The 16,781-nt window shown below is 41.4% G+C and overlaps 1 protein-coding gene across 1 annotated transcript in view; it reads right to left on the bottom strand.

The window, feature by feature from the left end:
- Positions 1-29: 29 nt before the first annotated feature.
- The window catches only part of LOC116474328 (gametogenetin-binding protein 2-like), a 176,338-nt gene continuing 159,586 nt past the window's right edge, over positions 30-16,781 (bottom strand). The window contains exons 4-12 of the mRNA XM_058445387.1: positions 11,049-11,252; positions 9,821-9,995; positions 7,736-7,930; positions 3,849-3,999; positions 3,334-3,459; positions 3,101-3,249; positions 2,214-2,304; positions 1,282-1,334; positions 30-314 (exon numbers count right to left, since the gene is read on the bottom strand). Coding sequence (XP_058301370.1) covers positions 63-314; positions 1,282-1,334; positions 2,214-2,304; positions 3,101-3,249; positions 3,334-3,459; positions 3,849-3,999; positions 7,736-7,930; positions 9,821-9,995; positions 11,049-11,252 — 1,396 coding nt within the window. The 3' untranslated portion in view covers positions 30-62. The remainder of the gene's footprint in view (positions 315-1,281; positions 1,335-2,213; positions 2,305-3,100; positions 3,250-3,333; positions 3,460-3,848; positions 4,000-7,735; positions 7,931-9,820; positions 9,996-11,048; positions 11,253-16,781) is intronic.

Below are 16,781 nucleotides of genomic sequence, written 5' to 3'. Positions count from 1 at the left end.
TCGAAAGAGAAGGCGCAGTAGTCATCGAGTGTTTCACTGAAAGACAGAGCTATTTTATTTATTTAATTTGCTCCAGCCGTTGTCAACCAGCCACTACAAATGGGCCTCTTGTGATCATTTAAGCGGCAGTATTTATTAAATTTCTCCTTCAGATGCTGTCGGTATTGTTCTCTATTGCTGTAGAAAGACTGGTTATTAGCCATAAATGACTGTATTTCATCTTGTGAGATAAAGATTTCCTCATCTGAAGTACATTCAGACTCATCCTGCAAATTAAAGCAGTAGTTAAGACTATGACTTAAGAATGCAAAATGCTATGTAATGGAGGAGGACAGCTAAAAATTAAACCAGTCTAACTTTTTAGTTTCAATTCAGTCACATAAAGCCTTTAATTGGAGTGTTTGCAGAATAAGCATTATGTCATTCTGCCTAAGAAAGTAGTGAGAATAAAATCCAACTCCTTGAGTTGAAACCTTCAATCTATAATTTCTCCTAGAAGCCTATGAGCCTAGCAAACTACCACCATACCTTGGCCTTAAAAAAATAACTAATTAAAGATGTTACAACTAGTTACCACATTTTAAGTAGCCAGACATATCTCCAGCTAGTCCTATCTTGAAACATTCATCTCTACGAACTAAGTAAAAGATAACCATTTTCTACTTAAGAAGTTACAAAGCATCACCATTAAACTTTTACAACCATTAAAACTTTTAAACACTAAACTTATACAGGTGGTGGCTCACACCTGTAATCCCAGTATTTTGGGAGGCTGAGGCAGGAGAATCACTTGAACCTTGGAGGCAGAGGTTACAGTGAGCCAAGATCATGCCACTGCACTCTAGCCTGGGCGACAGAGCAAGACTCCTCAATAAATAAATAAATAAATATTAAAACTAAACTTTACAACCACAAAAAGAAAAAAACTAGCTGAGCACGGTGGCTCACGCCTATAATCCCAGCACTTTGGGAGGCTGAGGGGGGCAGATCACCTGAGGTTGGGAGTTCGAGACCAGCCTGACCAACATGGAGAAACGCCATTTCTACTAAAAATACAAAACTAGCCGGGCGTGGTGGCACAGGCCTGTAGTCCCAGCTACTCGGGAGGCTGAGGCAGGAGAATCGCTTGAACCTGGGAGGCAGAGGTTGCAATGAGCCGAGATCGCACCATTGCACTCCAGCCTGGGCAAAAGAGCAAAACTCCACCTCAAAAAAAAAAAAAAAAAAAAAAAAAGAATTCCAAAGGATTTGGTTCCATCAGGACTCTAATGGAAAGGACACCACTCTTCTTCCTCCTCTCCTCCAAGGGCCACCTATACTATGCACTGGGTCAGCTGGGATCAGGTAAAAAGTCTCAGGAACTGCAGTCTTATCCTACATGACACCTAAAAGAAGAATGCAACCTCTAGTTCAAATTGTATATTCTTTCACATATGGAAGGGTGGCTACCATAACTTGCCAATCAGAAAGGCAAAGTTTGCTTACAGTAACCTACTTTAAGGAGGCAGACTACTGAATATAATGCTACCTCTATCCTTTCTCCAAACTACAGATGGTCCTGACTTAACAATGGTCAATGGTTCTACTCAGGTTTTTTTTTTTTTTTTTTTTTTTTTTTGAGACAAAGTCTCACACTGTCGCCAGGCTGGACTGCACTGGCAGGATCTCAGCTCACTGCAACCTCCGCCTCCTGGCTTCAAGTGATTCTCCTGCCTTAGCCTCCCGAGTAGCTGGGACTACTGGCGCACGCCACCACGTCCAGCTAATTTTTGTATTTTTAGTAGAGACAGGGTTTCATCATGTTGGCCAAGATGGTCTTGATCTCTTGACCTCATGATCCGCCCACCTTGGTCTCCCAAAGTGCTGGGATTACAGGCATGAGCCACCGCACCCAGCCTTACTTGGGATTTTATTTTATTTTTTTAACTTTACAAAGGGTTTATTGGGATGTTGAATGTATTTTCAACTCAGCAGTATTTTTGAGTTATAATGGGTTTATTGGAATGTAACCCCACTGTAACTCAAGGAGTACCTATAATGTCTTCTACTGAGACAGAGGTGGCCATGGAAACGTGTTCCAGAGTAGTTGCATAAACCACGAGTGGAAGGACAGAAATGAAGTCCCCAAAGAATAATGAAATACTACCCCCTTAATTTCTTATAAGCTTCCTTCCACTACCTACCTTAAGCCCTCAAATACTATCCCCTCCCACAGGTCTTGTCACGGTGAAACACTGTGTGCATGGTATTTCCTGAGGTCTCTCGATTACCTGGATCTGTAATACAGCTTCCAAGCTTCTGGATCTGATACCACAGCAAAGGATTTCACAGGTAAAAAGGCATGATATAATAGCAATTATTCTTTAAAAAAAAAAAAAAAAAAAGCAGGGCACAGTGGCTCACGCCTATAATCTCAACATTTTGGGAGGCCGAGGCAGGAGGATCACTTTAGGTCAAGTGTTCAAGACCAGCCTGGCCAATATGGTCAAACGCCATCTCTACTGAAATGCAAAAATTAGCCAGCCATGGTGGCATGCGCCTGTAATCCCAGCTACTCAGGAAGCTGAGGCAGGAGAACTGCTTGAACCTGGGAGGCAGAGGTTGCAGTGAGCCAAGATTGTGCCACTGTACTCTAGTATGGGCGACAGAATGAGACTCCATCTCAAAAAAAAATCCTGACATAGTATTAAACCTTTAGAAGGAATACTAAGTAATAACAGCAGCTGGCATTCATTTTACCAGGCACTTACTATGTACTAGACACTATGCCACACCTGCCAATATACATTCACTTCACCTTCATAGAACCTAATATGATAGGGACGAAACAAATTGTTTTAAGATTACATAGCTTATAAATTTAAAAGTATAAAAAGAACAATTGAATTTCTGACTCACAAGGACTGTTGGACAAATGTTCACATCTCTCTCTGCCCCCAACACACACTCTCACACGATGAGCAACCAATGGAACTGCATAAAGAACTCATTCTAAAAAAAGTAAATCCTAGCAGCTAAGCTGCACATATGCCACTCCAAGCAAAACACGTGTTCTGTCCTCAACAGCAAAGGTTTAAGAATTACAAGTTCTGACACTTACATGTTCATCACATTTCAGTATCTTGCTTTTCTTTTTCTTCTTTTTATTTTTTCCTTTTGTGTTGTTCTCTTCAGAATTTGCCCAACATTCAACACAACTATCACCATCATCCTCTTTGTCTTCACAGTGATGAACACAAGAGTCATCACCTGCAGAAATCAATAATCCTTCTTATTTATGTTCTTAAGTCAGCCATGTAGTAGAAATAACTGGGAAACTTAATGTGAGCCTACCGTGTTCATCATGATTACAAATGCCTTCAGTGCAGGCAACATCCGAACCCTCCCGAGAACCTGTTTCACTGCCTTCCATGCTAGATGAATATCCACAATCACTACCATTACAGTGTGGAGATAAGCCTGAGAATAAATCAAGTGAGAGTTACAATTAACATACCAATAAGTATATTAGGACAAAGAGTGAGTGAACCCATTGGGGACCACAGAAAAATCTCGTAATTAATGGCTTATTAAAAGTAGAACATTTCCAGTGAAGGATTTTTTTTTTAAAGTAGAAAGTAAATTAAATGATGAAAATATGATTAGGAATTTACCATTTTTCGTTTTTGTCAAAAATAAGTCAAAGAATATAAAGAAAAAGGAAATATTAAGTATCTGACTACATTATATGATATTCTTGGAACTATAAAGCAGTTTTAAAATTCTAGCTCACAGAATCTCTAAAAGCTCTTACATTTAACAGTAAGATAGAGTTAAGAGTTCACTTTAAACAGAAATTATTTACTTACCTTTCTTTATTTTAGGGGACCCCAAAAGATTGCCACTGCTAGGACAGGTACATGATGTATTTTCATTGGTAACAATTACTTCTACACAAGTATTACCATCTTCAGTGCTGCCACAGGCTTTGCAGCTGCTATTTTCTATGAAGTCTGTTTCCTTTAAGGATCAACATTAAGAGACAGTCAGGAGCTTTACTCCATAACAGCTACATTTTATTCCCTAGATCAAAACTATTTTCATCCTAATACTAAGATGTGGCATTTTCACTGTACTGACATTTACACTGACAGTACAAAAGTAATGGTGGGTAAAGATATTAGTCCTTAGCACAAATCAAGACAGTACCAACCAAAGTGTGCTAAGAATCACTGTATTCTTCAATTGTCAAGCACTCTCACAAAAATAGATATTTCACTTATGAATGTCTTTGAGGAAGCTGTAAAAATATTAATTGTATTAGATATCAACCACAAATATATATACTTTTTCCTTGAGTAGGGTCTCCCTGTCACTTAGGCTAGAGTACAGTCATACAATCATGGCTTACTGCAGCCTCAAACTCCTGGGCTCAAGCAATCCTCCTGCCTCAGCCTCTCAAGTAGCTAGGACTACAGAAGCACACCACCAGGCCTAGTTTTTTTATTCCTTTGTAGAGACAGGGTTTCGTTATGTTGCCCAGGCTAGTCTTGAACTCCTGGCCTTAAGCAATCCTTCTGCTGCCATGGCTTCCCAAAGTGCAAGGATTACAAGCATGAGCCTCCACGCCCTGCCAACAGAAATCTTTTTGACAGTCTATGTGGGGCCAGGTGCAGTGGCTCATGCCTGTAATCCCAGTACTATGGGAGGCCGAAGCAGGTGGATCACTTGAGGTCAGGAGTTCAAAACCAGCCTAACCAAGATGGTGAGACCCCGTCTCCACTAAAAATACAAAAATTAGCCGGGCAAGATGGCAGGCGCCTGTAATCCCAGCTACTCAGGAGGCTGAGGCAGGAGAATTGCTTGAACCCGGACGGCAGAGCCTGCAGTGAGCCAAGATCACACCACTGCACTCCTGTGTGGGCGACAGAGTGAGACTCCGTCTCAAAAAAAAAAAAAGCATGTGACAAATGGGAAGTATGCTCAAAGCACTTCTGTTGCAGCTGTCTCAAGGAAACGTACTTGTGCAACTTTTTGAGGTGCAAGCTGAACTTTTTTCCTGGAACATCAAGTTCACTTGAAAGAATAAATGAGAGACAAACTGAGACACCTGGATATTTAGCAGGCATTTTCTCAAAAATGAATGAAGTCAATCTGTTACTTCAAGGGAAACAATCAACAACAACGTTGTCAATGATAAAACTCAAACATTGAAACAACAATCAGAATTTTGGCCTTGCAACCAGCAGTACTATGAACTTGAAGCTTCCTAATACTTGGACTTTTCTGACCTGCATAATTCAGTGAACTTTGAAATAAATTCCAATGCATGATGTTACAAAACAATGCATGAGTAAAAGATCTATTCAAAGTCCAATATAGTCCAACGGATTCTAATTTAACAGAGTACAAAAAGGTCATTGATAAGGTGCCAGATTCCATATTGCAATGAATCTTTTAGAAACTACCACTGGTCAAAATGTAGTATTGAAGAATATCCACAACTATCTGAAAAGGTTTATATTAAAATACTGCTCCCAGCCAGGCACAGTGGCTTACTCCTGTAATTCCAGCACTTTGGGAGGCAGAAGCGGGCAGACTGCCTAAGCTCAGGAGTTCGAGACCAGCCTGGGAAACATGGCAAAACCCCATCTCTACTAAAAATACAAAAAAAATTAGCTGGGCATGGTGGTAGGCGCCTGTAGTCCCAGCTACTTGGGAGGCTGAGGCACAAAAATCCCTTGAACCCAGGAGGAGGAGGTTATGGTGAACCAAGATCGTGCCACTGCAATCCAGCACGGGTGACAGAGCACGACTCTGTCTCCAAAATAAAATACTTTTCCTACCATATAATATCTGTGTGAGACTAGACTTTCTTCATATGCTTCAACCAAGCCAATAAATGAAAACAGATTGAATGCAGAAGCAGATATAAGAATCTAGCTTATTCCGTCAGGCGTGGTGGCTCACACCTGTAATCCTAGCACTTTGGGAGGCTGAGGCGGGTGGATCACGAGGTCAAGAGATCAAGGCCATCCTGGCCAACATGGTGAAACCCTGTCTCTACTAAAAATACAAAAATTAGCCCCGGGCATGGTGGCACACGCCTGTAGCCCCAGCTACTTGGGTGGCTGAGGCAGGAGAATTGCTTGAACCCGGGAGGCGGAGGTTGCAGTGAGCCAAGATCAAGCCACTGCACTCCAGCCTGGCAACAGAGCAAGACTCTGTCTCAAAAAAAAAAAAAAAAACAGCTTATTCCTTTTAAGATGAACATTAAAGATATTTGCAAAAAATATATATAGTATAATACCATTCTTCTCACTCTCATTTTATTTAGAAAAGTTATTTTTGAAAAAATACTTAGTAAACATTATTTTTGAAGGAGTAGTTTAAAATTTATCATTTAATTTCTAATACAGTAAATATTGGTAAGTATAACCCACATAAACAAAAGCTCATTGAGTGCCTTAACTTTTAAGAATGGAAAGGGATCCTAAGACCAAAAACTTGAGAACTGCTCTAGGTCATGCACAGAGGTGGCTTTCTATATTTTAACTTTGATCTAACAGTACATTAAAGTCAGGTAAAGAGATAATTACTCAACATTGTCTTAATAAAACATAGACATGACATTAAAATTCTGGCTTATACAGACTACAGTAGGAAAAAAAGCTGATATAAAAACTGCAGGAGCTCACATCTGGAAAAGCACAGTAAAAATGCCCAAATCTAGCAAAAAGCCATACAGTTAACCCTCCGTACCTGTGGGTTCTGCATCCATAAATTCAACCAAGAATCGAAAATATTTGGGGGGAAAAAAAATCAACCTGCATCTGTACTGAACATGTACAGACTTTTTTCTTGTCCTTATTTTCTAAACAATACAGTATAACAACTATTTAAACAGTTTTTATTTATTTTGAGAGAGTTTCACTCTGTCGCCCAGGCTGGACTGCAGTGGTGGGATCTCGGCTCACTGCAACCTTTGCCTCCTGGGTTCAAGAAATTCTCATGCCTCAGCCTCCCAAGTAGCTGGAATTACAGGTGTGAGCCACCATGCCCAGCCTTACATAGCTTTTACATTGCATTAGGTATTATAATTTAGAGATAATTTAAGAATACAAGAGGCCAGGCACGGTGGTTCATGCCTGTAATTGTAGCATTTTGGGGAGGCTGAGGTGGGAGAACTGCTTGAGCCCGCAAGCTGGAGACCAGCCTGAACAACATGGTGAAACGCCATCTCTACAAAAAATACAAAATATTAGATGGGCCTGGTGGAGTACGCCTATAGTTCCAGCTACTTGGGAAGCTGAGGTGGGAAGATGACATGAGCCTGGGAGAACGCTGCAGTGAGCCATGGTTGTGCCACTGCACTCCAGTCTGGGTGACAGAGTGAGACCCTGTCTCAGAAATAACAGTATAAGGAGGATATGCATAGACTATATGCAAATATTATACCATTTTACACCAGGGACTTGCACATCTGCAGATTTTGGTATCTATAGGAAGTCCTGGAATCAAACCCCACAGATACCAAGGGACGACTGTACTTTTTTTTATTAAAAAAATAAAATAAATAGAGATAGAGATCTCACTATCTTGCCCAGGCTGGTCCCAAACTCCTAAGCTCAAGTGATCCCTCCACCCTGGGCCTCCCAAAGTGCTGGGACTACAGGCGTGAGCCACCATACCTGGCCTGTACTTCTATCTACAAGCAATACATACACACTTAAGAGTTGATATTAAGAAATATTACCTTCTCTTGGCTTACTTCCTTTTCATCTGCTGTTTGTAAGGGAGTAGGAATATCACACACACACTTATTTTTTCGTCTATTCTTCCGTTTTTGGCGTTTCTTTTCTTGCTTGAGTTCTCTTACTCGTTCCTCTTCTGAAAATTCCTCACAAAGTTGTTCCAATCTGCTAATACCCTGTACTTTTTCCACGGTCATCTATTATAAAAATAAGGTTGAGGGTGAATATTGGACAGAACTTCTTTTCTTTTTTTTTTGAGGCAGAGTCTTGCTCTGTCGCCCAGGCTGGAGTGCAGTGGCGTGATCTCAGCTCACTGCAAGCTCCGCCTCCTGGGTTCATGCCATTCTCCTGCCTCAGCCTCCCGAGTAGCTGGGACTACAGGTGCCCGCCACCACGCCCGGCTAATTTTTTGTATTTTTTAGTAGAGACGGGGTTTCACCATGTTAGCCAGGATGGGCTCAATCTCCTGACCTCGTGATCCGCCCGCCACAGCCTCCCAAAGTGCTGGGATTACAGGCGTGAGCCACCGTGCCTGGTCCCTTTGTTTTCTACAGTAATATACAAACTCCTATTTCAAACCAACAAGATTCTAGTTTTAAATTTCAGAATTTTTTTTTTTTTTTTGAGACAGAGTCTCGCTCTGTCACCCAGGCTGGAGTACAGTGGCACCATCACAGCTCACTGCAACCTCTATCACCCAGGTTCAAGCCATTCTCCTGCCTTGGCCTCTCAAGTAGCTGAGACCACAGGCATGTGCCACCACACTGGCTGATTTTTGTATATTTAGTAGAGACAGGGTTTCGCCATCATGGCCAGGTTGGTCTCCAACTCCTGGCCTCAAGTGATCCGCCCACCTTGGCCTCCCGAAGTGCTGGGATTACAGGCGTGAGACACCATACCTGGCCTAAATTTCAGAATTTTAACACAACAAAAGTAAACATACCATTTCCTCACATAATGAAAAAACTATTTAACCTGATTAAGATGGTCTAGTCTCTGAAGGTACAAAAATACAAAGAGAAAAAGAGTAAGGGCCGGGCGTGGTGGCTCATGCCTGTAATCCCAGCACTTTGGGAGGCCAAGGTGGGCGGCGGATCACGAGGTCAGGAGATTGAGACCATCCTAACTAACATGGTAAAGCTCCGTCTCTACTAAAAATATACAAAAAATTAGCCGAGCGTGGTGGCAGGTGCCTGCAGTCCCAGCTACTCGGGAGGCTGAGGCAGGAGAATGGCGTGAACCCAGGAGGTGGAGCTTGCAGTGAGCCGAGATCATGCCACTGCACTCCAGCCTGGGTAACAGAGCGAGGCTCCGTCTCAAAAAAAAAAAAAAAAGAAAAGAAAGAAAAGTAGTCCTTATACCATGGCATTCGCACAGCACTTACTTCATACTATTGGACATTAGCAGGCAAAATGAAACTCACTAAAGGTTTTAACATTTCCTGCTTAATCCTTGGCTGCATTTAACTTTTCACTAGTTATGTTTTTTCTTTTTTGAGACGGAGTTTTGCTCTTGTTGCCCAGGCTGGAGTGCAGTGATGTGATCTTGGCTTACTGCAACCTCCACCTCCTGGGTTCAAGCAATTCTCCTGTCTCAGCCTCCCAAGTAGCTGGGATTACAGGCACCCACCACCACGCCCAGCTAATTTTTGTATTTTTAGTAGAGATGGGGTTTCATCATATTGGTCAGGCTGTTCTCAAACTCCTGACCTCAGGTGATCCACCTGCCTCATCCTCCCAAAGTGCTGGGATTACAGGCATGGGCCACCATGCCCAGCCTCACTAGTTATGTTTCATAGTGGCATCTTGTTAAACACCTTCAGTTTTCTACTCTGAGAAAAGTCTAAAAACCAAAGCTGGCAAAGTAACAGGATTAAAAACATTTTTTTAAATCCATCAACTTCTTCTAAATCCCAGTTCCCTAGACCACCCCCACTCCAACCCAAAGCCATGTGACGATATCCAGCCAAAGCCATGAAGCTCTATCAGTGATGGACAGTCCTTTTAGGCACTGGTGGCTTACATTAAGATTCAGTCCAACAACGTGACTAAGCAATCTTAGATACTGGAACAGCCCACTGTTCTTACCTCAAAACTCTTGCGTAAAGCATCAACACCAAGATAGAAAAGCATCTGCCATGTCTGCTCTTCTGCCCGTAGTTTTTGCCAGATTCGATGCAGTCTTTCATAAAGATGAATTCCCAAGCAGGTCAGAACTTCTTCTTGAGCTATATCTATTGTCTTTGCATGCCTTTCTCTTCGCCTATAAAAGGGAATAATCACACACTAATACCTTTAACTGAAACAGTAAAAGATGGATAACACAGCTGCAAGTTCAGGTTTTAAACACAACGTGCTTACCTAGTAACAAGACAGTAATACATTTACACTCAATGTATATGTTGCTATACAAGCATGCATGTCTACAACCAATGAGAAATACACATGCAAGTAGAATTTAGTCCTCGTATTGCTAAAGTAATTCAGGAACCGGCTCTAAAAAGATGGGTTTTAGGGCACAAAGCAATCACATATAAGTGTCCAGCTCACAGTGGACACAACAGTTCCTTTTACTTTCCAATTATAAGAAAACATTTTTTCCTTCATTAGGTTTTTTTTTTGAGGAGGAATGGAGAAAGGCAATGCCAAAGTGATTCATCATGGGCAAGAGTCCTCCACCAGGCCAGTCTTTACAAGTGTTCACAGAACTTTGGCGATAAAAAAGGCCTTTGTATTCTAGCAGAAAGTAGGCACTCAAATGAGAGTTGATACCCTAAATACAAAAGGAAATGAATTTGATTTATTCCATTAACATCATCATCTGATTTTATTTTTACAACAAAGCCAGAGATAATACTTTAGGTTTCTATGTAGTAATAATAATATAATATACACAGTTCATGAATTACATTCAATAAGGCATTTCTTAATCCCCCCTACTGCAAAGATCTGACTTATGCGAAAACCATTATTGTGAATAAAATTTACACACGATAATGCATGGATAGGGGGAGAAAAATCCCTTCTAATCATTTTCAAATGAAAATGATAGTCTGTAACAACGAAAGCCAAAAACGCCTGCCTCCCTTCAAGCAAGAACTAGCAGAGGACTGAACCAAACACCAGAGAACAGTTTTTCCCTATTTTCAGTCAATTAAGAAATGCATACTTTAAAGAGAAGCAAAATCTTTATAGGCATACTTTAGTTTATACATATATCATATGTACTGAGGCAGAAGGTGATGAAAATAAACTTTCAGTAATAAAATGAAGCAAAGCGCTAGATAGCCCATTCTAGCAAATTACATACTCATACCCTCCTGCGAACTCTGGCTCAGCACGACCCAAAAGATGTGCAATGAAGTCTGTTTCACAGCAAACATGTATGTGTCGTTCATGTGGACAGCACCGCAAGCCTTCATAAAGTGCAGCACAGTAGCCCTTTTCTTTGCTGCAGTCAAGTTCACCAATAAGGATATTGTATGCTCGGAGGACTTTATTTTTGCAATCAGTGCAAAACCTGTTGAAAAGAAAAACCTCAAAATTAAGAACTGGCTGTGCAATTATTTCTTGTGGCATATAACAGTGTACTAGATGATGGCACTCTCTCCATCTACAGCATCCAAAAAAAGCCTCCATACACACATTTAAAACATACGCATATAAGGTAAATACAAATTTAGGGATTGCATAAATACAGATAGACCTTCATTGGCAAATTATTTTTAAACTAGAGAAACACATAGCCTAAAAGAATGAGGCAGATACATACCTATTATTTCATAAAATGCATGCCCAGAAAAGTATTAGTTGCCAAGAACTAGCGTATCTCCACTTCAAAAGCTATTTGCACAGGTCAGAAATAAAATAGAGGCAACAAACCAATGACTCTTGATTGGTTTGTTCTCTCTCCTTCCAGCCTCTGAAAATAGATGGTCTCTTCAGCCAGTAGACCTTGACTCCAATTTCTATTACAACATTTTAATATTTCACTAGCTAAGCATTTGAGGATAGGGGTAGGGGTCGGGGTGGGGAGAAGAATGGGAAAGTGGTGCATGTATTTTTTAATTTTCTGATTATTTCCAAAATGCCAAATTCTTTTTTTTTTTTCACTTTTACACATGCAAAATGCCAAATTCTTTCTTCCCAAAAATGCCTATTTCTCAATAACAAACATAATATAGACAAAACATACATGGAAACTGGTTTAAACTTAAGTGTATATGATGTGGCAAAAGCATAGAAGAGTTTGTGAATGCAGAGAAGGAAGAAAATTTCTTTTAGAAACCAAATATCAATCAATCAGAAAGAAATAATAGAGCCTGGTTTAATATCTTTGAATTCCTGAACAAGAAGAACTTGGTCAGGTGGAAAAGCCAGGCTCACAATAAGAGTAACTGGCTAAGAAGATTAGTTAAGTGAAACAAGGAAATTTTGATCTCTTTGATTTAAATTCATCTCCCAAATGAGCTCATCTATGCATGTGGCTTCAACTAACATGTCTGTAAAGATGACTTGTGACTCTGCAGCTCCATTCAAATCTCTGCTATTGCCTGAGGGCCAGACCCGTATTGAAAAGTGACAAGACATGACAGATATCCAATAGGCAACACCTTAAATTCACTGTCCAAGGGTAATGCTGTTCTATTCCTATGTTCCTTCTCAATCCCTGTTAAGAACACTGCCATTCACAGCCATTCAGAGTCACCCAGGCTGGAAATCTGAGTTAATTCCAACTTCTCCCTGGGTCTTCCTATTGAGTAGAGCCAACTAGTATTCATTCTTTCTTGTTTCTCCTGTAGGTTCCTATTTTCAATTCCCTCTGGCATAGTTTAAGTTGCCTATGCCATATATATATTTTTTTTGTTGTTGTTTGTTTGTTTTGTTTTTGAGAGAGTCTCTCTCTGTTGCCCAGGCTGGAGTGCAGTGGCGCCATCGAAGCTCACTACAACCTCTGCCTCCTAGGTTCAAGTGATTCTCTTGCCTCAGTCTCCCGAGTCGCTGGGATTACAGGCGCCCACCACTACGCCCAGCAAATTTTTTGTATTTTTTAGTAGAGACAGGGTTTCGCCAAGTTGGCCAGGCTGGTCTTGAACTCTTGACCTCATGTGATCCACTCACCTTGGCTTCCCAAAGTGCTGAGATTACAGGCTTGAGCTACTGCACCCAGCCCACTTTTTTTTTTTTTAAACTTCTTAACTGACTTTCTCCTGTTTCCACTCTTCCTAGCATTGATGCATCTCTTACACCAAAATAATTTTTCTAGCACAAATCTGATTATCTGTGTCTCAGCTTAAAAACCTTTCAGCTGGCCAGGCGTGGTTGCTCACGCCTGTAATCTCAGCACTTTGGGAGGCCAAGGCGGGCAGATCACCTGAGGTTGGGAGTTTAAGACGGGCCTGACCAACATGGAAAAACCTCGTCTCTAGTAAAATACAAAAATTAGCCGGGCGTGGTGGCGCATGCCTGTAATCCCAGCTACTCCGGAGGCAGAGGCAGGAGAATCACTTGAACCCGGGAGGCGGAGGTTGCAGTGAGCTGAGATCGCACCACTGCACTCCAGCCTGGGCAACAAGAGCAAAACTCTGTCTCAAAACAAAACAAAACAAAAAAACTTTTCAGTTGTCTCCATTATTAATACTTCTGATTTACACTCTTGTGTTTTTTTTTTTTTTAGACGGAGTTTCACTCTGTCACCAAGGCTGGAGTGCAGTGGGGCGATCTTGGCTCACTGCAACCCCTGCCCCCCAGGTTCAAGTGATTCTCCTGCCTCAGACTCCTGAGTAGCTGGGATTACATGCACCTACCAACACACTTGGCTGATTTTTGTGTTTTTAGTGCAGACGGGGTTTCACGATGTTGGCCAGTCTGGTCTTGAACTTCTGACCTCAAAGTGATCCCCCCACCTCAGCTTCCCAGAGTGTTGGGATTACAGGCATCAGCCACCACGCCCGGCCTAGACTTCTTACTGTAGTATTTACCCTTCTACTGCCATATCGTTGTTTCATGCACACACGTTTTGCTGGACCAATAGTAGATAACGATGTTTCTTAAAATTAAGATATGGGCTGGGCGCGGTGGCTCATGTCTGTAATCCCAGCAGTTTGGGAGGCAGAGGCGGGTGGATCACCTGAGCTCAGGAGTTCGAGATCAGCCCAGCCAACATGGTGAAACCCTGTCTCTACTAAAAGTACAAAAATTAGCGGGATGTGGTGGCATACACCTGTAATCCCAGCTACTCAGGAGGGTGAGGCAGGAGAATTTTTTTTTTTATTATTATACTTTAGGTTTTAGGGTACATGTGCACAATGCGCAGGTTTGTTACATATGTATCCATGTGCCATGTTGGTTTGCTGCACCCATTAACTCGTCATTTAGCATTAGGTATATCTCCTAATGCTGTCCCTCCCCCCTCCTCCCAACCCACAACAGTCCCCGGAATGTGATGTTCCCCTTCTTGTGTCCATGAGTTCTCATTGTTCAATTCCCACCTATGAGTGAGAACATGTGGTGTTTGGTTTTTTGTCCTTGCGATAGTTTACTGAGAATGATGGTTTCCAGTTTCATCCATATCCCTACAAAGGACATGAACTCATCATTTTTTATGGCTGCATAGTATTCCATGGTGTATATGTGCCACATTTTCTTAATCCAGTCTATCGCTGTTGGACATTTGGGTTGGTTCCAACTCTTTGCTATTGTGAATAGTGCCGCAATAAACATACGTGTGCATGGGTCTTTATAGCAGCATGATTTATAGTCCTTTGGGTATATACCCAGTAATGGGATGGCTGGGTCAAATGGTATTTCTAGTTCGAGATCCCTGAGGAATCGCCACACTGACTTCCACAATGGTTGAACTAGTTTACAGTTCCACCAACACTGTAAAAGTGTTCCTATTTCTCCACATCCTCTCCAGCACCTGTTGTTTCCTGACTTTTTAATGATGGCCATTCTAACTTGTGTGAGATGGTATCTCATTGTGGTTTTGATTTGCATTTCTCTGATGGCCAGTGATGATGAACATTTTTTCATGTGTTTTTTGGCTGCATAAATGTCTTCTTTTGAGAAGTGTCTGTTCATGTCCTTTGCCCACTTTTTGATGGGGTTGTTTTTTTCTTGTAAATTTGTTTGAGGTCATTGTAGATTCTGATTATTAGCCCTTTGTCAGATGAGTAGGTTGCAAAAATTTTCTCCCATTCTGTAGGTTGCCTGTTCACTCTGATGGTAATTTCTTTTGCTGTACAGAAGCTCTTTAGTTTAATTAGATCCCATTTGTCAATTTTGGCTTTTGTTGCCATTGCTTTTGGTGTTTTAGATATGAAGTCCTTGCCCACGCCTATGTCCTGAATGGTATTGCTTAGGCTTTCTTCTAGGGTTTTTATGGTTTTAGGTCTAACATGTAAGTCTTTAATCCATCTTGAATTAATTTTTGTATAAGGTGCAAGGAAGAGATCCAGTTTCAGCTTTCTACATATGGCTAGCCAGTTTTCCCAGCACCATTTATTAAATAGGGAATCCTTTCCCCATTGCTTGTTTTTGTCAGGTTTGTCAAAGATCAGATAGTTGTAGCTATGCGGCATTATTTCTGAGGGCTCTGTTCTGTTCCATTGATCTATGTCTCTGTTGTGGTACCAGTACCGTGCTGTTTTGGTTACTGTAGCCTTGAAGTATAGTTTGAAGTCAGGTAGCGTGATGCCTCCAGCTTTGTTCTTTTGGCTTAGGACTGACTTGGCAATGCGGGCTCTTTTTTGGTTCCATATGAACTTTAAAGTAGTTTTTTCCAATTCTGTGAAGAAAGTCATTGGTAGCTTGATGGAGATGGCACTGAATCTATAAATTACCTTGGGCAGTATGGCCATTTTCACGATATTGATTCTTCCAACCCATGAGCATGAAATGTTCTTCCATTTGTTTGTATCCTCTTTTATTTCATTGAGCAGTGGTTTGTAGTTCTCCTTGAAGAGGTCCTTCACATCTCTTGTAAGTTGGATTCCTAGGTATTTTATTCTCTTTGAAGCAATTGTGAATGGGAGTTCACTCATGATTTGGCTGTTTGTCTGCGATTGGTGTACAAGAATGCTTGTGATTTTTGTACATTGATTTTGTATCCTGAGACTTTGCTGAAGTTGCTAATCAGCTTAAGGAGATTTTGGGCTGAGACAATGGGGTTGTCTAGATATACAATCATGTCATTTGCAAACAGGGACAATTTGACTTCCTCTTTTCCTAATTGAATACCCTTTATTTCCTTCTCCTGCCTGACTGCCCCGGCCAGAACTTCCAGCACTATGTTGAATAGGAGTGGTGAGAGAGGGCAGCCCTGTCTTGTGCCAGTTTTCAAAGGGAATGCTTCCAGTTTTTGCCCATTCAGTATGATATTGGCTGTGGGTTTGTCATAGATAGCTCTTATTATTTTGAGATACGTCCCATCAATACCTAATTTATGGCCGGGTGCGGTGGCTCACGCATGTAATCCCAGCACTTTGGGAGGCCGAGGCGGGCGGATCATGAGGTCAGGAGATCGAGACCATCCTCGCTAACACAGTGAAACCCTGTCTCTACTAAAAATACAAAAAAATTAGCCGGGTGTGGTGGCGGGTGCCTGTTGTCCCAGCTACTTGGGAGGCTGAGGCAGGAGAACGGCGTGAACCCGGGAGGTGGAGCTTGCAGTGAGCCGAGGTCGCGCAACTACACTCCAGCCTGGGCGACAGAGCAAGACTCTGTCTCAAGAAAAAAAAAAAAAAACCTAATTTATTGAGAGTTTTTAGCATGAAGGGTTGTTGAATTTTGTCAAAGGCCTTTTCTGCATCTATTGAGATAATCATGTGGTTTTTGTCTTTGGTTCTGTTTATATGCTGGATTACATTTATTGATTTGCATATGTTGAACCAGCCTTGCATCCCAGGGATGAAGCCCACTTGATCATGGTGGATAAGCTTTTTGATGTGCTGCTGGATTCGGTTTGCCAGTATTTTATTGAGGATTTTTGCATCAATGTTCATCAAGGATATTGGTCTGAAATTCTCTTTTTTGGTTATGTCTCTGC

Source organism: Hylobates moloch, unplaced genomic scaffold (genome assembly GCF_009828535.3).
Source record: "Hylobates moloch isolate HMO894 unplaced genomic scaffold, HMol_V3 SCAFFOLD_10, whole genome shotgun sequence".
NCBI lineage: Eukaryota > Metazoa > Chordata > Mammalia > Primates > Hylobatidae > Hylobates > Hylobates moloch.
This window is presented reverse-complemented; position numbering and strand designations above follow the sequence as displayed.